The sequence below is a fragment of the Coccomyxa subellipsoidea genome (assembly GCF_000258705.1).
Source record: "Coccomyxa subellipsoidea C-169, whole genome shotgun sequence".
Lineage (NCBI taxonomy): Eukaryota > Viridiplantae > Chlorophyta > Trebouxiophyceae > Coccomyxaceae > Coccomyxa > Coccomyxa subellipsoidea.
Window position 1 is genome coordinate 162,471 of NW_005178023.1, and position 23,586 is coordinate 186,056.

Genomic DNA, 23,586 nt, shown 5'->3' on the forward strand with positions numbered 1-23,586 from the left:
CGGCCATTTTCATTCGTCTCTTCGCACGGTGGCGCCAACTGGAGCACTAGGGGTAATTAATATATTTGTTGTATATTAATTACCCCCATGGAGCACGCCGAGTCACGTGTGCCGTCGAGTTATCTTTAGTGTCAGCTTAGGGGCATCATGCTGGAGCAACCACTTCTCCTGGCAGCTTTTTAACGACAGTGATGGCCTCCAAGATCGCTGTTGCGAGCGCCTTGGCTTTATTAATGAGTTGTCTTCAATTTCTGGGTTAAGCTCAAGTCTTCCGCCGTTCGACATTAGTTGATCTGCAGCGTCCCCTTGATTGCGAGGAGGTAAATTGTATTAAAAACCCTTCGAAAGAAGTCAATATCAGCTGTGACCTGATGGAGAGCCAATGTCCTGAAGGCGACAGGTTCAGCCCATCAAGAGATGATGATGCTGACCTGTGGCAATTCCTCGAGGGTTTGAGCGAGCATGGTACAGATCCAGGCAGTTATGAGGGCAGCAACTCCAGAGACACAGCAAGCAACGCAGGAGCAAGGGGGCGTACCAGGTCTCTGCCGCACCGTCCCAAGACACGTCCTTCCAATGGACTCAGCAGAGCAGGGACCCAGGCTATCGACATGGCAGCAGTCAAGTTCCACAGGAATCAGTCAGCTTTTGGCCAGGGAAGCTCCCCCATTCAAGCGCAGCTGAGCAATCTTCTACCAGCTACAGACACAAGCAGCAGTATCTCGGCAGGTGCAATGCACGCTGCAACATACCCGCCGCATGCCACTGCGCCCTATCTACAATATGGAGGCCTCGCATGGGGCTATGGCAGCCCGGCTGCTCCTGTGAATATCCCTGCAAGACAGACAAGCTCGCAGGACAGGGCACTTTCCTCTGTCCGGTCAGCTTCTGCCCCAATCTTCAGGGGCGTTCCCATCTCACTCCAAGGTGCTCCATGCCTCCTTGATTGGAGATCAGTTCCCTTTCATCCTCAACCCTTGCCAGTGAGCCTCTATGTTTGCTTTCTGGTGCTTTCCAGCATGCATGGCAGTGTCAAGATGGCCTCTCACTTGAAGGTTACTCAGGCAACTCAGAAATGCTGCCAAAAACAAAGCTGCAACTATTCTATTGTCTTGCCCTCTGTGCAGAAGGGGGAAACCTCTATGGCAGCCCCGGGAGGACTGCACAGCAGGACCCCATTTATGCTGGGGAGGCAGACAGCAGCAGCAGCAGCGATGAGGAGCAGACAAAAGCTGTGCAGTCAGGCGAGCCTCCCTTTCTTTTCCATATTGCTACACATCAGGACTCGCACACGATGCCATCCTGGTGCCCTGCTGCTATGGGGAATCCAGAGATCTGCAAGTTCATTTTGAAGCAAATCAGGGCATGCACTGGACCACTCCCTGATTGCTCTGCAATGAACGGTCTGCAATTTGCAAAAGAAGCATTTGTGGACCGGCCTCGCAGTGATTCTAAGCTGGGGTTGCCACCATCTCGCAGTGCATGTTATGAGGAGTTCACAGATTTGCAAAGGGTATTGTATTTGGTTTGGTGGAGAGACTTTTGCTACGCCCTTGTTATACAGGCGGTCCCAGAAGGAGGAAGACAGAGGGGTGGAGGGCCCAAAACAGGCGCGCCCAACAAGCCTTCAGGCAGCGACAGAAGGTGAGACACTTACTTGAAAGCACTATGGACCTCTAATTACCATGCCGGACAGCAATTTCCAAGGCACAGAATGCAGAGCAAAGCATCTCTGATAAATTTAACCGCCACTTCCAAGTCGCAGGATGCAGAGCAAAACATCTCTGCTGAAGAATGCACATGGATTTTGTGCAACAGGGACTCTCTGCATGCTTACTCCCACCTGCTTATGGTGTAAATTACCTACTGCCCGCAAGCTATCAGTGAGCTGATTTCCACTCCAGCTTATTCCCACTTCAGATTGTCTCCACTGCAACTATCATGCTTTTGAGTAATGACAGACAACGGAGACACTGGATGATCCCACCGTCATGCAGAAAATTGGCTGCAATTTTGCTGCATTGCTGGACTATGCAAATTACTCATGTATGGCCGCACGCTGGTCAGTAGGAGCCGAATGCATGCGCCTCATTCTGGCTCAGCGCTACTGTGCACCTTTTCCGCCCAGTCTCTGCTGCGCAGCTAGACTCAGATTGAAGGCTTCCCGCTCAACAAATAGCTGGTCAAGCGGAGCTGTGTGCATGCGCAGGAGAAGCACAAAGCGGCTGAGCTGGAAGTTGAGGAGCTGAAAAAGCAAGTCAGCGCCCTGGAGGCTGACAAGGAACGCCTGCAGAGAGCCCTCGAGGAAGCAACTCGCTCAGTCAAGGTGGGGACATTGTTTATATCGCCAGATTCTAGTCTAGACTTACCAGACTCTGTGTCCTCGGCCTCGACCAATCTTATTTCCTTGTCAAATATGATGGCATGCACCTTTTGAGCCCAAAGTTTTGACGCTGAATCCAGATGTGACTTTTGGATTGCTCCATTGGGGATCCTGCACAATGTTAGAGGCAGCAAATGCACTGCTGCATTCGCGCTTGAAAGCTACTACAACTTGCGAAACTGGCCGCTCTCTAAATGGTGCTATCAGCGGAGCTTACATTCCTTGAATTGATCCTTACTATGACTGTCTCTGACTGTCTGTGAGCTCCCAACAGAGCTTGGAGTAGTTGTACTGATGGATTACGGACCTGAATGCCCATGTGTGTGTGCTTGCAGCGGAGCAAGCGCTTTGCACTGGAGTCCAAAGCGATCGCAGTGGCTGTGACTTCTGACGACTGGGACGCCCCTGTACAGCTGACGAGCGCGGATCTGCAGGCGTTGCCTCTCCAGCGCATGGCAGACCTCTGGAGGGTGACCTTCCTGATCTTCATTTTTCCGCCGTGCTTCTTTGCCTCTGCTGAGCAACTGCATTGCTTCACAGCATGCATGGTTTTTTAAGGTCTTCTCAAAATTGAAGGTCGGTGTAAAGAGCCTGGCGGGGGTGGTATAAATTCTGAGCACCAAGCCCACGGTCGATTGGGTCTTGCTTGGATCTGGCGAGTCCAACAAGGGGTACGATTGGGGCCGCCTTTACCTGCAGCTTGTGTGCACGACGCACCTTGCCTCTTGGCAGGAGAGCGTGTTCTTATAATAGTATATCAATAAAGAGCCCAGCTGCCAGACCCCTACAGTGAGCTTGTAGGAATCATTACAGAAGGTACCCTCAACCCTTAACTATTATATAAAACCTCTGGAGATTGAGGGGATTAATGGGTGTGCAGGGGTTGGTGCGCAATATGGCATTATGCATTCCCGATGCTGAGCGACGGCCTGAGGGACGCCAGGCAGACAGGCTCAAGGTAATCTGCTCCGGCTGAACAAGATTGTAAATCATTTTCCTTCACCCCCTCGGGCCTTCTTGCTCTGCACCCTTTACGAAGCGCAGAGGAGCCACAGACCTCACGGACCTTTGAGCGCAGTGTTAATCTGCTATAGCCAACAAGGACCTTCACCTCATATGATGCAATTTCAAAGGATCGTAGAGGAGATGTTTCAATAGGCAACTCTTGAATTATCATCTGAGCAGTCCCTGGCGAATGGCTACGGCATTTGCAGACTTACAGGCAGTACTGACTTGCACCGCGAATTTGGTGATTGTTGCATTCTTGGCAAGCATCGAGCAGTACATAATGGATTTGCACGATTAACGCATGCGTCATGTTGTGCAGGCCCTGTCTGGTGAGGCGTGCGCGCTGATGTGGGCGCTTTGGGACCTCAACCCGACAGTCGTAGCAGCCTTCAATGCCTGTGACCTGGAGAGCCCTTCCCAGCTGCGCCGCCACAGCCCTGGCATGTGGCCCAAAATCCTGGTGAAGACCCTCTCTTTCTGTGACAGTCTTCATCAGCGCCAATGATACAAGAAGTCCTTTGATTTTGATTTTGATTGGATGATATTTGGAAAAACGGAATTTAGGAAAGCCGCCACAGCCCAAGCATATGGCCCTCCGTCCTGGTGAGCACCCCTCCCACCCTGACACTGGAGCCTCTTCCCTCCCTCTCCCGGCGCACCAATTCAGCAATTCAGCCCTCAGTGGCCGCATGCCATGCAACTAGATATTTTCAATTCTGTCCATCGGCGCCCCATTGATATCTATTATGTTGGGGAGGATATTTGGGGGGAAAAAGGGAGGTTTAGGAAAGCCGCCACAGCCCAGGCATGTGGCCGTCCGTCCTGTTGGGGGACCCTCTCTTTCGGTGACAGTCTTCATCAGCGCCACTGATACAAGGATTCCTTTGAAGTTGATTGGAGGATATTTGGAAAAAAGGAATTTAGGAAAGCCGCCACAGCCCAGGCATGTGGCCTGCAATCCTGGTGAGCACCCCAATCCTCCTTGGACTCTCTCTATCAGCACCACTATCAGTGCCAGGGCAAAGCCTTCCTGGCATATTCAGAGCTGGTTGTAGCAAATCAGGCCACATATCTCAATGTAAGCCGTTTTCTTCTTCCCATGTCTACAGCTTGCTTGGGTGAGGTGGGGAGGGCAGGACTGATAATCTGAAACAGAAACTTTCAACGCGATATTCGTCCTGCGCCTACCTCCTTCTGCTAGGCATGCTGGCTAGCTCTTGTGCATGGCTGCGTCTATCCCTCTCTTCCCATCCCTCAATGGGAAAAGGCACTCTGGGCGCAAGTCTTTGCATATTGTAGGGTGCACTGCTTGTTGACTAAGGCTGAAAAACGTTTACTAAGGCTGACTCATCTGTGCAGGAGCGGCTCCAGCTCAGCGCACAGCAGCGCCATGCGCTGGCCATGACGCGGCGGACGCTGCTGGCAAACGTGGGCGTTCTGTTGGCCGAACGAGAGCAGCTGCTGGCTCAAGCACAGGTCCGCCTCTGCTGCAGCCCCTTGTCCTTGGACTTCATCTTTCTCACTGCACCATATGCATGACTTCACAAGTTGCCAGACATCACCCTGCGTCTGTTCAGTAGCGACCACGGTGCCTTGTGGGGAAGTTCATTTCACCTTGTCTACATGCCAAAGCGAGGGAACGGCTCAGGCAGCATTGGCGAGGGTACCTCGCTCTTACTTACCAATGTCCTTTGTGAATTACAAAGGTGTTTGCGCCCATATGGCAGTTACCCTGTTCTAAAGGGAAGAAATACACCTCAATAATAATTACCCCCGCCTAATTTGGGCAGGGCATGTCGTGGGCGGGAGGGAACGCGTGCGCGCTGGCCGCTGACCTGGCGGCGCTGGTGGAGCAGGTGCAGGCCAACGTGGAAGCTGTCCAGCTGTGCACCGCTTACTACACCTCCCACGCCTACACGCAGGTGCGGCCCCCTGCGCACAATAAAACTTGCATTCTGGCTGAGGATGCTGACTGATGAATGTCCTCACACCCATATGGAGGCTCATCAGGGAAGAAAGCTTGCCGGAAATGTGGTGCTGCGTGGCGAGCGCTGAGAGGCATTTTTGGCCTCGGTCCATATTGAGCCACTGCGCATTGCAGCCGCCGCCGCCAGTCTAAAGCCCTATGCTTGGTGTGGTGACACCGTTGTAACTTCTCCAATGAATTTATGCTCTAGATATCCCCTGATATTGAAAATATTTAGGGTACATGTATCTATAAGATCCACAATGCCTTTTGCATGTCAGAATGTGGCTTTGTGGTGAGAAACTGCTGGCATGCGCATGCTAAGGCAATGGCTGCATGCGCACAGGTTCTGACGCCGGTGCAGTGTGCGGCGTTCTTCCACCAGTGCTACCCCTTCGGCCCAGACCTCCTCTCCCTCATGGCCGCAGCTGCGGCCGACGCGTCGCCGTCCGACACACGATTAATGACCGGCGGTTTTGGGACCACCGCTGAATGGCGAAAAGCGCTCGTTCACCCGCTGTCTCAGCTCCGCTGCACCGCCTAGATCGGAATAAATTCCCTATCTAAATGGGTGCAAGGATAAGAGAAAGGTCCTATTGGCCGCCGCAGCAGCCGCCGCCGATGCGCTGGCGGCCGATGCGTGGCTGAGGATCGGCGGCTGTGAGACCATTGCCGGAGTTGCGCCAAGCGCTTGAGAGCAAAATGAAGGCCTGTTACAAGAGGAGCCGGGGAAGCAGGTTCATGATACTAATCGCCGCGGCAGCCGGCGGCAAGCTGGTGGCGGCCGACGCGCGGCTGACGCCCGGCGGTTGCGAGACGACCTAGCCCTTGTTCAGCCGGCTCTCCCGGCTCCTCTGCAGCGCCTGAGAAATCGACCCCGGGGAACAGATGCGGGATCACTCGGGTCCTTTTAGATTACAACAAGCAAGATATCTGGACTTGCTGATTTTCGCCGCGGCCGCCGCGGCCGCTGGCTAATGCGCAAAAGATCGGCGGCTGTGAGGCAATTGCTGAGTGGCGCTAGGAGCTCATCAGAAGCTCACCCTAGGGGAAGGGGATGCGGGATCAGTTTTTTTAATACGTGCAGCAACCAGGAGTTCTGGTCTTGTTTGTGCAAGCTTGGATCGGGCACAACTGTGTGACATCTGATCACGAAATGCAGCGCCTGAACCATGATCAGCCCCTCTTTAAAATACTAAGTAGGAAGCACAAATATGTTGCTATGAGCAGGCGATGGGCCGTCAAGTTGATGGCCAAATCCCTGTAAGACTTCAACAAGTTCTTTTTAGTTAATGTGGTGGACGCTGTGGTGTGTGGTACCAATGAATCGGCCATGGGGAAAGGGATGTGTCAGGAATATATATTCTTTGATGCAGCGGGCAGGAGATATGGGCTTGCTGATTTTTTTCGGTGCAGTACTAGGCGTGATGTGATGAGAGATTGCTGCATGCTGTTGTCTGTGCAAAGCACCCCCGTCAAACTTGGGATGCATGCAAGCAATCGTGCTGATTGGTCCAAGAATAGCAGTGTGCACTTTGTGCCACAGCGCTTGTGCCTGATTTGAGCACACTTTGTGCTGCACTCTTCAGCTTGTGCCTGATTCTGCTGCTTACAGCTCAGATGTTGCTGCTGCTGTAGCTGATCAGCTCATGACATAAGGTTAGGATTTGTTTATTTCAGTGAGCGCACTATTGCGTGTGGGTGGTACAGCGTTGCAGGAGAGGTACATATATATGTTGGCCATGTTATGTTGGCGCAGGTTGCCTATTCTTATTTATTAATATTATCGAGCCAGTATTTGCTGATGCAGTTTCTTGCTAGGTGTACATGCACGTGCACTTTATTCTGAGCAGCTTATCCCACAGAATAGCGTGAATTACGCCCGCCGGGTTGGAAAGCTGCAATTTTTCAGGAATTTGAGGTCCCTTGCAAATTTGGACGGTCTAAATGATTATGTATCCAGTGTTTCGTGAATGAGTAGCGTGATTAAAGACAAGTGCCACAGCAAAAGCATGCATCCTTGTGGATCTTTCAATAAAAATTTAAATCTGGGAAGGAGGATGCTGTGTGTCATCAAGCAGTTTACAGATGTGGTGCAGAGTGTGAAGATTAGCATTCGAGCACCTTTAGAACAGATGGAAAATTCTCAGGGTTGTCTGACCGCATTATTTACCCTTCTGGCCCCAGGCCCTTTTGAGTTAGGCCATAATTTTGCTGATGTAAGTTCAACTGGAATCAGACATCCAGCTCCTTCGTTGATATCGTGATCATTACCAAATGCATCATAATCAGTCCAATCTGGACACATGTATGACTTCTGGCCCAGTGGGAGAATATCCCCTATCTTGCCTGCACCCGTTCTCACAGTCGCCGTTTTGGCACTGTAGCCCCTGCAAGTGGCACTGGTACCACTGACTGCCTGTTACAAATCAGTGACTATATATATCAGACTAGTACAGTTCGGTCAGATGATCCTTTTGGATCATTAATCAGTCATCTCGACCGATCTGTAACACTGCCCAACGGCTGAGACAGACTGCGACAATCTCCTGTGGCCAGAAGGTCTCCTGAAGGCCACCTGAAATGGGGACTTCAGGTCGGTTCAGGGTCCTTCAGGGACGCTTCAGGCACTTCAAGTCAGATTCAGCATGTGTCTGTGCAAAGCATCCCCGTGAAACTTGAGATGCTTGCAAGCAATCGCGCTGAACGGTCCATGAATGTTAGTCCTGAACTTAACCTTAAAGTCAGATGATATGATCTGGTCTGATCTTATCCAGATCAGAGCCTGATCATGAAGCCAGACATGACAAATTTCTCTCCCTTTCCTATCTGCATTCTCCCTGGCAACATTGATCAAAGATAAGATGCAGGCTTTCCATGAACATCCCTCAGCAGCCGCACAAGAGTTTGGCACCAGTCTCCAGCTGGGCAAAGAAGTCCATTCTAAATTCAAACTCGCTGCACTCCCCGGCCGTGCAGGCTTTGGTATCAGATCTGTGATTCCAAGCCAAAGTATTGCAGCCTGTATTTTTTCTTCTTTATTATTACACGTTTTCTAGTCCTCAAGGACTAGGTACGTCAAGCAACACAGAATTATTGCTTTTCAGGCTTCGCGGTTCTTGCACTTCCTCCACCAGTCATATGGATGCCCAATAGCATCAAGGTCATCTGTCACATAGTCATTCAAGCTCTTCAATGGTCTGCCTCTAAGCCCACTGCCTAACATTGTACTGAACATCATCTGCAATGGTATCCTAGTGGGATCCATTCTAGCCACATGTCCCAACCATCAAAGGCGTCTATATCTGAGCAAGTCTGATATCTGAGGCATCTTGCACCTTGCACGAATCTCCGTATTTGGTATCTTATCCAACATACGATACCGCAGAGGCTTCTCAAGCATCTACTCTGGAAAATCTCAAGTTTTTTGACATCACTATCTAGAATGGCCCATGTCTCACAAGCATATAACAGAGTGGACTGGACTATGATTTCACACAAAATCAATTTGACTCCCTGTGAGATATCCTTGTCCCCCCAAACTTTCAATCTTATCAGTTCATGATATGCCCCAGCTGCTCTGCTCAGCCTGCTAGCTATTTCTGGTTGCATTGACATATTTGCAGAGCAGATACTGCCGAGATATTTGAATTCATCCACTTCCTCAAGAGCATGGCCTCTAAGGGAAATCATTGGATCAATAATGGAGTCCTCTGGGAGTGTACTAGTAATGCCAGACAACCTCATGACCTGCGTCTTACGAACGTTGATCTCAATTTTCCACTGGCCAAACGTGTCATCAACTATCTGAGAGCCTGCTGTAAGTCTTGCTCACTCTCAGCTACAAGGGCAATATCATCAGCATACATGAATACCAGCTCAAACTTGCTGCATCAGGCTTGTGGCAATCTCTGAGATTGCCATCAATTTTGTATGACCACTGCACACCTAAGTGGCTGATCAAAGGCTGAAAGGCTTTCACTATAGTATCGATGTAAACGTTGAACAGCACTGGGGCATTCACATCTCCTTGCTTGAAGCCTGTGGCTACACTAATCCAATTCTCTGCTCTGCCTGAGTCTGACTGCAAAGCACAACAGTCTGTATATTGTCCAAATATAGATCATGCAGGCTTTCCATGCACCTCCCTCAGCGGCCGCACAAGGGCCTGCCTCCAGTCTCCCGCTTCGCAGAGGGGTGCATTCAAATTCAAATTCAAATTCGAACCGGATGCCATCCCGGGGCGTGCGGCGTTGAGCAGTTCTTCTGTGGTCGGCTCGTTGCCTTGTTTGGCCAGGCAGGTCATGAGCGACAGCATGTCTGGTCCCATGGGGTAGGAAGCCACCAGGAAGCGCGCTAGCTGAACCGGTGACAGTACCTGCAACACATTTCAGACACTTAGATTTACAGGTGCATACCTGCAACCTAGTGGGCTGGAGTAAGCGTGCAATAATTGTATCAACAAGAAAACCCGAAACTGGAGCAGGAATGCAAAATGACACATTGAGCATGGCAATCAAGGACTCTGTGGGCGTAACTGTAATATTTGTTTGCAGCATCAGATGTGGTAACTTATTGTCTCTAGACAACAAGAATTTCTCCAGCAAGACACATGCAGAGTGCTATGTGTCATTGCAGCCAAGCAACAACAAGAATCACTCTGGCAACCTACGCAAGGGTGCCATGCATTTCATTCTGGAGTCGATAATATGATGCTCAGCCAATTGGCCCCGGCTGGCGGGGGGCAATATACATACTGAGCACCGTGCCCACGGTTGACTGGGTCTCGCTTGGATCTGGCGAGTCCAACAAGGGATTGGTTTATGGTAGCCTTCAACTGCAGCTTATCTGCAGGACGCACCTTGCCTCTTGTCAGGAAATGCGTGTAATAATACTACTAGTAATAATATTTATTTGCACAAGATCAAGAGAAATTGGCTGGTGAGCTCACCCTTGCGTAGGCATAGGAGACGTAGAAGGAGGTGCATGCATGCAGCGAGCGCACATTCGCGCGCAGCCGCTCCATCAGGTCATTGATTAGTACAAAATTAGTCACCGCCCCCTCCTCCCGCTCCTCAATGTCTTTGACACTCTGCAGGTGACACAGCAGACCACTAATTATATCCCTTAATAATGCACTTTTGTTCCAGCTCAGAGGGACAGGTGGATCGCAGCAACCTCTCAAGAGTTTCCGTCAAGCCTTCCATGTGTTGGCATAAATACACCTGCCAGTAAGATATACTTTATCCTTTTGACACTGAAAACTCCTTCAAAACAAAACACATGGCTGCAGAAAGAATTTTGAAAGTTACAGCTGGATTGGTAATGTCAACAGCACCTTGATCAAGACACAAAGCACGACATATATGTAGGCAAAGACGGTTCGAGCGCCATGTCAGGAGAAAGGTTTGCTTTGGATTTGTTTGCAACGCATGCAACCTACATGACACCTCCGGCCCAGGAGCACGATTGACCACGTTGCATGCAAGCAGTCAAGTATTATTCTATCTTCATAATTACATGCTTCTCCTGCCAAAAGGCAAGGGGAGTCTGCAGACAAGCTGCACTAAGGTGTGGCAATTTGAATTTGGATTTGGCTGCTTGTGTTACTGGGAAAAAGAGGGCCGTGCCTGCAGCTGAGATGACAGTTGGGTCCTTTCCACAAGCAGCATGCCGGCTTCATGGAACAGAGTCCTTCGGCACTGCATCAGCTGCTCGACCTGCCTCTCAGTGAGTTGTATCTGCACCTGTGCATGCATTCACACTGTTAGAATCTTCTGATGAAGCTCTATCGTTTTTCCTTTGTTTCTGTGAAGAGAGGCCAAGTGCGGCCACAAACAAAATCCCAACCTTTTGCCTGATGGCAAAAAAGGCCTTCACCTTCAGAAATCCAACAATCCTTCTTGTGATCATTTGACACAAGAGGTACTTTGATAAACTGCTGAAGCCCGGCACTCAATTGTCAGATTAAAGTGTGGTGGAATTTGAACAAAGTTTTATTATTAGGGCTCAGTGGATAACATGAATAAGGGGTAGAAAATTCTGCTTTAGTTCTTGGGCAGTCTTCGGTAAGCCCTGAATTGTTGAGGGCAGGCGTGGTTACCAAAATGGCAGGCCAGTCTCGGGGGTCGCTAGAGGAACTTGGAGCTCCAGAGGGAATGTCCAGACTGGCCGTGGTCAGCCAGCTCAGCATGCGCGCGTTGTGATCAGTCAGCGCCCACAGGAATGACAACGCCTCACGCGCCATGCCCTGCAGCCAGGGTGAATAAACTATCAACACCCCACCTGTACTTCTCTGGCCTGTTGTAATCAGATGACCTCTTGGTGAAGCTACTTACCAGATGACAATCAAGGCAGAAATGAATGAGTGAAGACAGTCCTGGCTCAGTCTAAAGACACTTGTCACTACTGCAGCCTGGATGCATAAAATGATGACTGCAGCAGATGCAGATTTACAGCCCAATGGTGCGCTCAATTACTGCTGGACAGAAAAAAAAAGTGGGTCTTGCCCAAGTTTGAAGTGCATATGTCTTTGTGGCTATTGTGTAAGGCAAACTCAACCAATCACACGAAAGCATGGCGAATCACAGTCCTACAGATCACGATACAGTCGCAGCACTCTGTCTTGGGTTTTATGAAACAGCGGAAGGCTGTCACCTCAACGGGAGGCATCAGAGAGTCATCGGCCGGGGCTGCGTCCAAATCATCCAAAGAAGAGGCCGTCCTACGCACCAGCCTCTGCAGCAGGCAATCTCAGGTCTCAGTCGCTCTGAACCTGTCAAGCCATAGTAATCCTCGACCAGAGTCTGATCCTGGCTTGGTCAATAATACCACAGAACCAGCTGCGCACTTTGGCAGCACAACAGCTGATAAGCATCATGTTACGGGAGTCATTGCAACTGATTGCCAGCGGAATACATAGCACCGTGCCCACGGTTGAATGGATCTCGCTTGGATCTGGGGAAATCCACCAAGGGGTAGGATATAGGATATGTGGCAGCTTTTACATGCAGACAAGCTATATCCTACCCCTTGATGGATAGTCTGCAGACACACCTTGTCTCTGGCAGGAAAAATGTGTAAGAATACTGGCTACTAGCGTGTAAGCACCATCATAATAATCACTAGAGGTGTTGCTGGCTGGCTCTAAGATGACAAGGCAGAGTGATACCCATGGCACCTCATGGGCAATCTGGGGAAGCAGGGGTTGTGCCCTTGGATTAACATACCTTCCAGATATCTTTCAGGGCATCTGGCTGAAGGGCACTGAGTTCCCCTAGCGTCAGCTGCAGCTGCGTGGCGGCTTCTCCAAATCGAAAGGAAATTGCGATGCTGTCACTCCCTTGCAGAGGCCGGCTGCTGCTCTCCGGCTGACTCCCCTGTGCAGTGCATTTGCAATCTCATTGTCAAAGGAGGTAAAGCTGCCAGCAACAGGGACACTGCACTCTCTTGTTTTATTATTTATATCTTTATTACACGCTTCTCCTGGCATGAGGCAAGGTGCGTCTGCAGACAAGGTGCAATACAGGGCTGCCACAATCCCACCCCTTGTTGGACTTGCCAGATCTAAGCAAGTCCCAATCAATCAATCATACCGCCCCCCGCCAGCTGGGGCCCATCTATGAGATTGCACATTTGATTTTTCATCGGCCGTGAAGGGAAAGATACCAGGAAAAGAAAATGGTCCCTGAACAATATTGGCAAGTGGTTGTTGCAGCCAATTTATGAGTATTTTTAACAAGTTCCCAGTTTTTCAGATGATGCAGAGATTCCACAGGGCTTCAAAAACAAACCGACTTTTGTAGCATGACAAATTAAACGGAGGCAATAAGCCAAAAGGAGGTTACAAATGATTAATCGTTTTCCTGGCTTGATGTGACTGCTGAAAACTGGGCACAAAACCAGCCGTGCTGCTCAGACTTCAAAGAGAACACTCTCAAATCAAAGTTGGTGATTTTTATTGTCTGATTCATTGACACGGTGGCTTAGGACGGCGAACATCAATTATGCTCTTATTGACGCAGCAGGAGCGTACCTGTGAGGCGCCGGTGGCCGTCTCTAGAGCTCTCTGGAGCTGACCTCTCTCCATCTCCAGTGCAGCCACCCTCTCAGACAGCTCCTCTACGTGCCGTGCCGTGGCATGGTGTCTTTCCTGCAAGGCGCCACTGTTATTCTCAGGAACCGGCTTTACAGCCGCCGCAACCCAAACGAGCTGCGCCTTTAAAGGCTTTGTACGATGTCCCACCTTTTGTCGTCGGCGGTATGCCTTCTGAGCGATTCTATTCTTCTCCCGGGGGTCTGCCATTTCTAAGAATATGTTCAAATGATATCGTCTTTGAGTTCAATGTATGCGACGGGCAACGAGGTGCGAAAAGCCTGCCGCCTCCGAAGCCCTCTGGATGCAGCTGCGGGCTCAGAGCAGTGAGGTCTTACGCGAAGAGCGTCTTGCTGCTCGTTCAATCGGAATATATTGCTTCTATTTGATTCTCGTCTAGAATATTTCTGTTCAATTTCTTCGCTTTTACAGAACGGAGTTTCTGAAACGCTTCTGCGCAAGGATGCGCCGGGATATTTATTCACGGAAACACTCTCTATGCCTTCTTCTATTTCTTGCAACTTCATACCGGTGCTCGCAAACATATCAGCCGTCTAGGAGGTCGTCGCAGGATAGATTTCGGTCAAATGCAGCGGAGGCTTGTCCGTCATTCTGGCCTAATGCTCTTCCCGATGAGATGAAAAGGGCCATGCCCTGCTTACGTCAAGGCACTCGCCAGGCATTTGCGTGCTGCGTGGCCGTCTGCGGTTGCAACTTTGACCGTTACGTAACGTACATTTCGATTGAGACGAATGACATTTCTCCCAACGATTGGAGCAAAGGACTTGCACAAGCTTTTGCAATCACACAAGTGCTGTCATTTATGTGCCTATGTTGCCTTTTTACAGAGTTGCAATGCTCTCAATGCAAAATTGCCACCACATCTGCGCCACCATACAGTCTCATGCATCCGCTCACTACACTCTGGCAGACTACTGAAAGGTGCTCCATCGCGCAAAACCCAGACAATTACGTTGGAATGACGCGCATGCATTGCCCAAAAAGGATCGTGCATGCATGCATGGGACACATATAGCTTATGCCTCGCAGCACCTCATGTATCTTTGGTACAAACACTATTAATACCAATATTGGTACTAGTAGTACCGTACTACTAGGCAGTACCGCCCTGGTGGGCGAAAATCGAGATCTACAAGAGCAACAGCCCGCTTCTTGCATTTGCAGAAGGCGTCCAGCATGCATGCCAGTCCCTCGACAGCCAATCAAAAATCGTTGTTGTGGGCCCATCGGCATTTTATTGGATTTTTCACTGCACAAGTTCCAGCCTTCCAAGACTAGGTGGCGTTCCACTAAAACAATCAGAGATCTCTTTCCAAACTTCCCTGTCCTTGCATGTTTTCCACCAATCGAACTTGACACAGTCAGGAGTGGCAGAAATAAAAGCTGCTGCTGGGTGTCCATATATATTATAATTATCATTCAATGTAAGTAACACGCTTTTCCCGGATATTTGAGGGCTAGGTGCATTGCAGCAACCTCTTCTTCCCCTCCAGCCTTCCTTTGGTCCAAAACTTTCTGCAGGAAGGACTATTGCTGGGACATCTGGAGTCTCTCAGAAGCCGCTGAGAAGGTCTTTGCCCATGGGGCTGCTCGGGGCTGCTCTGGGCTGCCTGGCAGACTTTCTGGGAAGAGCCTGCAACATACACAGACAGCCACCTGGGGTCAGCTGATCAACAATTTCAATATCCAAAGAAGCCCTGCATTGCTTTTGATCAGAATGGTCTGCAAGATCACAATCATAGCGGCCGGTTCTGCTTTCCAGATCTTGAAAAGCATACGATGCCTCTGCGAACTGCAGCTGCTGTTGCACAGGCTTCTGCACCGCATTGCAAAGTGCAGAATCATGTGCAGCAGCAGCGGCAGTGCCCCTCAGGATGCTGTGTGGAAGTGATGAGGAAGCTTCCCATGCAGCTCACCTCCAGCTTCTCCACGTACTTGGCCAGCTTGGGGAAGCCGCTCAGGCTGACGCCATACAGCTTCACTCCCAGCAGAGGCGGCCCCACCGCAACATCTGCAGCATGCACACATACAATCATTCATTTCTCTGGCAGGATGTTTGTTTTGGTGTTCAATCGTAGGAGAAAGGGAGAGCTTCTCGACTCGAGGAAGGTGCTGATGAATCGGTTACGTAGCTGCATGGCCTTCTTGCAGGATCTGACCGTCCTCAAGGCTAATGAGTAAATAGATGCCGTGTAACCTTTCAAGAGAGTCAACGCAGCACTAGATTGGAATTAACAGTCGATCTTCCTGTTTGAGAAGGCATAGGAGGGCACAATCTCTTTCACATGTCTCTTCCACCTCCTCAACAGTCACCCTTTCGGACAGACATCCTCGCTGGTCAGGTCAGTCTACTCCATAGTGTTATGTGATTCAATTCTTGCTATTCATGAGCTCGAGTGCACAATGCTAAAATTCTCCGCTCCAAGGACTTTCTTTTTGCCCTCAGGTGGCTCTCATCACTGGCGGAGGCTCTGGCATTGGTCGCGAGATCACACGGCAGCTAGGTAGTATCCTCAGACCGCTGTACATCATTAGTGCGATGCAGGATGGTCAATATATGGCTGTTCAGCGCCAAAGCATTGCTGAGAAAGGGATTGATGTTGTAGAGACAAACCACGCACCAGACGGCGAACAAACATCCTGTGTTTCTCCTGGTGCAGGTCTGCATGGAGCAGCAGTGGCAATCAGTGGCAGGCGGCAGCAAGTGCTGAATGATGCTGTTGCTGCCCTTCAGGATGAGGGCATCGACGCCATGGGCCTGCAGGTGCGTCCACATGGCCATGCATGACTTGACCAATCTGCACGACACAGGAATTGCAAGTGTTTTTGCTGCATGCTGATTGGGCTTGAACAAGGAGCTTTGGTGTGTTCTGGCGTGTCTCAGGCTTTGTTGGGGCCACCTCACGTCAAACATCCCCACTGAAAACCTAAGAATCCTCAACCATTCTGGTTTTCTTACTCATCTAATAAGTTAATGAAACACTGTGCCTGAGCCAATGAAGATTGTGTGCAAAGTTGTTCACTCAGATACATCCGTGAATGATTGCTTGGTCAGACTACGAAGAGACATTGATAAGGGATCGATGCCACAGGGGGATGTGAGGAAGGCTGCGGACTGCGAGCGGTGGGTGCAGGAGACCACTGCGCGCTTCGGCCGCCTCGATGTGCTCATCAACTGCGCAGCCGGCAATTTCCTGGTGCACACCTCCCTCTTCCAGCCATGGAAAATTGTGACTCCCACTCTCAGGCTGTGGCCAAAAACAATTATTTCGCGGGTTTTAGAATGACTACTACAGTATAAGGAAGTTCCTGATTACCAGCATTGTGTTGCAAGACACACTTGAAGGTGTTATTGAAGGCCCTCATTTTAATCAGAAAGCGCCTGGCCTTGGGAGGAGAGCTGATCACTGGAGAGCCTGGGACTGCTGAATGACTGTACAGCCCGGTTGGAGTTTCATGCAAGGGGTCAAGGCATCTGTACGGGCCATAGAATCCTTGAGCTTTCTTGGGATTCCAAGAATAAGAAATGGTGTCCTGTTCAGGCGTCTGCAGAGGAGCTGACCGTGAACGGATTCAGGACAGTGATGGAGATCGACGCTATTGGGACGTTTGCCGTGTCTCGCGCTGCGTTCCCTGCTCTTCGCGCGCGTGGCGGCTCCATCGTCAACATCAGCGCCACGCTGCACTACGGCGCCACCTGGTGGCAGGTGACTCATCTGGCCTGATTCATGCTGTGAAGTGGCGCGCGGCTCTATTTCACCTTTGCCAGAGCCTGGTTTGGCGCCTGATCTGGCCGTGTGCCTGAACAATAATAGGTCTGCCTGGTCTATCTTAGCTTCGCTCATGTGCATGCTCAGACTTGCTTCCTTCCTGTGCATTCCTTGGTGGGAAACCCCACATGAGTTCTGTGCAGCTGACCACCTGGAAAGAGCGCATTTTAGCATGAATGACAATTAATGCCTACCAGCAATTGCATGCCACAGCAGTTGCGCAGCGGATAAGAGAGCGGAGTTTTTATCTTTGCAGTTTTGTGCAGCTCACTTGCGTAAATTATGAGAGGAGGGGTCATTGTTTGTTCATGCGCGCGCACCACATGTGCGCAGAAGCTGATGAAGCGAGTCTTCTACTGCGCAGGCGCACGCATCGGCTGCCAAAGCGGCGGTGGACAGTCTCACGCGAAGCCTGGCGGTTGAGTGGGGAGCCTTTGGAGTGCGCGTGAATGGCATCGCCCCAGGGCCGACCGGCGGCACTGCAGGTATGACCCTTTCCTCGATACTGTAGTGCTCAAACTACAACCCGCACCCCCGGCGGTATGGGAAATCAAAGCAACTTTCAGGGGTCTTCCTGACTCGAAAAATACCAGGGTCATTCATGCTTCATTGATCTGGGCTTGTCGAGAGCTTTCCGAATATGGTCTCAAAATTGGGTGTATATTTTGGGAGAGAGGGTCTTCTTTATTTACCATTTTTGTCCAAAAATAATTAGTTATGGCTGGTTCTGTTTGAGCACTGCAGTATCTTGATTCCCATACGGCTCTGCCATCCATTGAGATCAGATGCCATGCCCAAGCATTGGGGAGGTGCTGTCATGATGCAGTCAAGTGGGTTGTGTCTTACCCGAATGGATATGGGTCACAAGCAGAAGGGAAGGCTGGAGAGTCCAGAATAAATGCAAATGTGCAGGGTGATGAAGATAAGACATCTGTATGCATATTGGTAGTAAAAAGTGACCCTCCGGAACTGGAGTTTCTCTATGGTTTCAGGAGGAGCAAGCCATATGCAACAAACGATGTTGTAAGAAATTTTAAAGAGGCTGGTCTTTTTCCTCAGTCAGAGGTCCAAGCACAGGAAGCACCTGGAACCCTGTTGATGATCAGCAACTTCGGGCCATGGAAGTAGCAGTGTTTGGTGGTGACAGGGGGAATGGGTTGTTGTGCCAGGGGTGTCGAAGCTGGCAGGGGTGGATGCATCGGAGGAGGAGGTGAACGAATTGGTGGCAGCCACAATCCCCATCGGTCGAGTAGGCTCCAAATGGGACATTGCCATAGCTGCAGTGTTCCTCTGCTCTTCCGCCGCACGCCACATCACAGGTGCATGCAATACTTGCTCTCCTGCCTCCTTGCCTGCAAGATTGCATTCTCGTTTCTGCATGCATGCGGAACACTTTCTGGATTTGAGAGGCGTCGGTGCAAAGCCAACTTGCGTAGCCATATTCCTCTGTGGACTGCCATCGAGTATCCTGCTGAAAGGCTCCCTTCTAGCTTTCAATTAACACTGAGCTCGCTCCAAAGCTCAGAGTCACACCCTGATCAGATGTAAATTTTTGTGATTGAGGGATAATCAGCATATCAGCAAGGCTAGCTGCCCGCTCTGATGTATATATACTGGTGTGCTCACTGCAACATTTTGACAATGTTTTGGTCGTGCAGGTGACACACTTGTGGTGGATGGAGCTGCATGGATGTGGAGGCAGCCGGCGGTGCCTAGGGAATTTGTCAGCAAAGCCTCAAGGGGCGTCGAGGCGAAGAGCCGCGCCGTGGGTCTCTCGGGGCCGGGGCAGCAACGGAGCAAGCTGTGATCCGTAGTTATATCTGTGTTTGTGTCACACGTGGGTGGAGAAGACAAGCTATTTGATAGGTGTCAAGTTTAAGGCCAGCACTGGCTGTTTTGCAATTGGAACGGTTTTCGTGTGTGGGTGGAGGTAAGCGGACTCGAACCGCTGACATCTGCCGTGCAGAAGCAGATTTTTCAATTGTGTTGGGACAAGCAAGCCTCAGGCAATCAAGCCACCTGAGAATGTCTGTGTAGTAGAACTAGGCTTGCAGGGGTGTCTGTGTCGTGTATTATAGGGGACCTGTGGGGGGGGGGGTCTCAGAGCAGAGGCTGTGGCACTTTAGGATATTTGCTTGCAGGACCATTTCAAGGGACATGCGGATGTGTTAAGCATTTAGGAATTTGATATAGACAAACTTTGAAGTCGCTGTCAGCTAGGTAGCACCATAAGTCTCAATACAGTGGGCAACTGCTAGAATCTGGATTGCAGAAGCACTGGCTCGATGAGGCTAGGACCCTCTACAGTGCAGCGGAAGAAGCTTCTAGCAGAGTGTGCAGGTAATCCAAGTGACTTGTCACAGATATGAAACTGGGTTTATGAATGGATGCTTGGGTTATGCTGCTCCCCCGCTCAATATGTACACCATGGGATAAATGCATGCCATTGCCATAGTCGAAGCCTTTAAAAAAGCTTGCACGGAATGCAGATAATAGCAGTGCCCCTGGCAACAAAGCAAGCCATCTGAGGCACATTAGCCAGGCTATACCTCACAGACCGGACTAGTATCATAAAGACAAAGGAAATTTCCGGTATTGCAGGAAGGCATGTAGCGCACCCTTGCAGCCACAAGTCAGTAACGGCCAACCAGGCAAGATCTGAACACTCCTTTCCGAGCTTGTAACTTCAAATTCCTTTTGCAGTTTCAAGAGATCAGGGAGTGCTTTTTAGCAACTCTCAGGAGCACTCTCTGGTTGCACCTGCTGAAGGCATTGATCTGACTGTACCTGCTGATCAGACTTCAGCAAACTTGAGCTTCAAACTTTGAATTCGCTGAAGACAGTGCGCAGCTTTGCGTCTTCCTTGGTGGCCGAGAATCCCAGCAGATTGATGAAGAGAGAGAAGAAGAGAACGCCTCCGAACACGTACCAGCCAGCCTTGCCCTGTGTCAGCACTGCACGCAGCACAAACCCCTTGTGACTTACATTATTTGGCAGTTCATCAATCCCCTGGCAATGTCAGCCCGAGGGATATCTTGCTAAAATGCACATACCAGCCTGTCTTGCCCTGCGTCAGAACTGCACAAACCACAAACCCCTTGTGAGCCCACAAATATCATCAATCCCCTTTCAATCCCCTTGCCCAAGCACCTGTAGGGGACTGAAAGTGTGCCCAGCCCCCTTGCCTCTTGCCTTGCATCAGAACCGCATCCCCTTGAAACCTCAACCATAAAATCAAACCCCTTGCTATCTCCACTCCAGGGTCTTTGATTTAAATATTCTAGAGATCCCCGTCGGTTTTCCAGACGTGTAGACAGGAATGCATGAATGCGTGTAACACAGGCACAGGTTCACTGCGCAGCTGATCGATGACATTGAGCACATTGCATGTTCAAATACAAAAATACCTCTGCCTTATGATCAAAACAAGGTTCCGCAATCAGAGATCTCAAGTATGTCCCTGGAGTGTTTCTGTAAGTCCTGGAGGGGCGCGCACCGTTGTTGTGGAGGGGGTCTGCGAGGTGATCGCTGAGGTTCTGTAGGGGCCCCTTGCCGGTGACTGCCGCCTGGCTCCAGAATCCCAGATTAGCCAACATTGCCAGCCGAGCATTGCGCACCTGGTACCAGCATGCTTAATGTCAAGGCAGTGATCTCGACAGAGACCTACTCATCAGCTGCAGTTGGGTCTCTGAAAACACCCAGCATGCATGCAGCCTGCAAACACCGCACTGGACTGCTGCAGCAAAAATGGCAGTATAATGGATCAGGTGCAAAATTGCCGGCACGTAAAATTTCGCTCCCTTCAGAGCTATTACCATCTTGTACAGACCAAGTTTACATATGTTCTCGGCTTTCTCATGCATCGGATTGCGCATCTTCAGCCGGAGCTGGCAGTAAAGAGTCGGCCTGGCATTAAAATGACAACCACCAGCCTCTTTGGAGATGTGTACTCGGATGGATGAGGCCAATAGCAAGGGATCCACACCGTTCTTGCATCAGGCAGTCATAATTGCCCGGTTCATCTGTAAAGCATTCATTCTCATAAATCTTGGTGCAAAGAAAACTCACCTCGCTCTGGCGGCGGTAGTCATTGCGCAACCCCATGGGGTCAAAGGGGGCAGCAAACAGTCCGGTCTGCAATCAGCACAACAGGAAATCAGTAATAATCTCAGACGGCAAACATGCTGGACATGCATGGCAGCCTGCTGGTCAGAAAGGTGGTCCTGTGACACAGATCCAGCCCTTGCTGGGCATTTACTTATTGTTATCACATGCCGTTCCTGCCTGGAGGTAAGGTGCGCCTGCAGACAAGCTGCGGGACAGTATTATTATTATTATTATTATTATTATTATTATTATTATTATTATTATTACACGTTTTTCCTGCCGAAGGCAAGGTGCGTCTGCAGACAAGCTGCATGTAAAGGCTGCCAAATTCCTACCCCTTGTTGGACTCGCCAGATCCAAGCAAGACCCAATCAACCGTGGGCACGGTGCTCAGTATTTGTACCGCCCCCTGCCAGTCGAGGCCAGGACAGTATGCTCTAGACAATGTGGCTTTGTAGGGCACGCATTATTTAGGGGGCAAACCATCCAAGCAATGGGCTTGAGATTTCTAAAATATAGGCTGATCTAATGATGCCAAGGGAGGAGGAAAAGCTATACGGAGATGATTGGGTGCAGGCACAGACCTGGCCGTTCGCATTGAAGTTCTGCACGCGCTTGTACTCCAGGTACCCCCACGCCAGGTGGCCCACCGCCACCACCGCAAAAAACTTGAGGGGTCCCTCCGGCAGAAGAGGCGCATAGTCCACCTGCAAACCAAGACACCTCATGACTGGTACCTAGACTGCATTGCTACCTGCAGTAACGAATCTCCCAGCTCTGGATGTGGCTTTTAAGCCCAGCATAGTACCCTCAAATGGCCCCGGCTGGCGGGGGGCGGTACAAATACTGAGCACCGTGCCCACGGTTGATTGGGTCTGGCGAGTCCAACAAGGGGTAGGAACTTGGCAGCCGTTACATGCAGCTCGTCTGCAGACGCACCTTGCCTTCGGCAGGAAAAGCGTGTAATAATAACAATAATAATAGTACCCTCATGGGGGTGAGGCGCCACCGTGTTGTAGGGTGAACATGATTCATGCATTGAAGTCACTGCATGTTAAAAGACCCAAATGCCTTTGTTCAACTAATGGGTGCAAGGCAAAGCTATGCTCAACTTCAGGCAGGGCTATGAACACTGCTTGGCAGGCTTCCACTGATCTGCAAATCTGAGTGACACAGTGCGCGGCACTTCTGGCAGCAACGAGCAGTGTGGCAAGGAAATTGAGATTTCAGAGTCTCAGAAAGCCTCTTTGGCAGTCTCACCGTGAAGGGAGCCTTCCACCATGGGCCCTTGCCCAGTGCCTCCACGCTCAAAATCCCAGGCACAGCCAGCATGGCCTGTACAGTACAGGCAGGTACTTCAGACCGCTTAAAAAGGGGACAGGTGTCTTGAGTGCTAGGGTTGTTTCGGTGTGTCTGTTCTCTGGGAATTGACTGCATTCGGGCACATGAAGTCGGAAAGATGAAGGTGGATGTGAAGTTACGGCAGGGAGATCACCAGTCGCCCGTTGTACAACTCGCCCTCGAGAAGCCTGCGCGCCAGTCCCATTCACCGGTCACGACGCCCTTCAAGGTTCACTGCAGCTTGCGGCTCGAAGCAGAAGCAGTGTCACGTGAAATATTGCCAATTGAGAGAGTCTTTGATGCATCGAAACTCACCACTCCAGACCTCGCTCCTCCTCGGCGATAAATCCCGGCTTGACAGTGCCCAGCTTCAGTGGATCAAAACCCCGATCTCCAGCTGCAGCAACCAAAATGTAGGTTACATGCGATTAAACGTCACATTGTGCCGTAGCAACAAGACAAATCTTTGGGAGCAGCTGAAGGGATCTCACGCAATGATCCGTCCAGATAAGCTGGAGGCTCTGCTCCGTGGAACCATGTCAGGCTTCCGGTTTCCCAGAGCCTTTCTGGAGTCTCCAGCTTCAATGGAGAAGCTCTTGATATGAGCTGGGTAGCCCTGGAGCTGCGCTGTGGCAACCTCGACTTTGCGATACTGGGCGCCCCGAAGAGCAAGCCAGGAGTAGCCAGTGCCATTGCCATTGCGATTAAATTGTACAAAACCACAGACTGGAATAGACTCGCCTCAGTGCAAACAAGCAGGATCAATTATCATGATCGTACCATGAGTCATTTACCTCGGACTCCAAGATACTCGAGGATAAAATTTCAATCTGCGATGAGAAACGTTGATTCGGCAGAGACAACGTCGTACAACCAGGCCTTTGAAGAATCATAA

At 50.4% G+C, this 23,586-nt stretch overlaps 4 protein-coding genes across 4 annotated transcripts; 2 read left to right on the forward strand and 2 right to left on the reverse strand.

The window, feature by feature from the left end:
* Positions 1-734: 734 nt before the first annotated feature.
* COCSUDRAFT_59526 (hypothetical protein) lies at positions 735-6,182 on the forward strand (the record flags this gene model as incomplete). The annotated part of the gene is made up of 11 exons (XM_005643529.1): positions 735-927; positions 1,128-1,234; positions 2,210-2,326; positions 2,719-2,853; positions 3,264-3,341; positions 3,711-3,851; positions 4,751-4,867; positions 5,182-5,313; positions 5,704-5,830; positions 5,967-6,017; positions 6,121-6,182. The coding sequence occupies 11 exons, from the start codon at positions 735-737 to the stop codon at positions 6,180-6,182; spliced, it is 1,260 nt and encodes a 419-aa protein (XP_005643586.1).
* A 3,298-nt stretch (positions 6,183-9,480) lies between these two features.
* Positions 9,481-13,662, reverse strand: COCSUDRAFT_44829 (hypothetical protein; the record flags this gene model as incomplete). Its single annotated transcript, XM_005643530.1, has 5 exons — positions 9,481-9,735; positions 10,309-10,449; positions 12,587-12,736; positions 13,393-13,509; positions 13,603-13,662. The coding sequence occupies 5 exons, from the start codon at positions 13,660-13,662 to the stop codon at positions 9,481-9,483; spliced, it is 723 nt and encodes a 240-aa protein (XP_005643587.1).
* Positions 13,663-15,758: 2,096 nt separating this feature from the next.
* On the forward strand, positions 15,759-19,050 carry COCSUDRAFT_19871 (NAD(P)-binding protein; the record flags this gene model as incomplete). Its single annotated transcript, XM_005643531.1, has 8 exons — positions 15,759-15,815; positions 15,920-15,980; positions 16,134-16,237; positions 16,566-16,670; positions 17,016-17,180; positions 17,608-17,728; positions 18,413-18,562; positions 18,902-19,050. 8 exons carry the CDS (start codon positions 15,759-15,761, stop codon positions 19,048-19,050), a joined length of 912 nt encoding a protein of 303 aa, XP_005643588.1.
* Positions 19,051-20,060: 1,010 nt separating this feature from the next.
* Positions 20,061-22,682, reverse strand: COCSUDRAFT_44831 (chlorophyll a/b-binding protein; the record flags this gene model as incomplete). The annotated part of the gene is made up of 5 exons (XM_005643532.1): positions 20,061-20,197; positions 20,740-20,860; positions 21,312-21,377; positions 21,935-22,057; positions 22,611-22,682. 5 exons carry the CDS (start codon positions 22,680-22,682, stop codon positions 20,061-20,063), a joined length of 519 nt encoding a protein of 172 aa, XP_005643589.1.
* Positions 22,683-23,586: the final 904 nt, after the last annotated feature.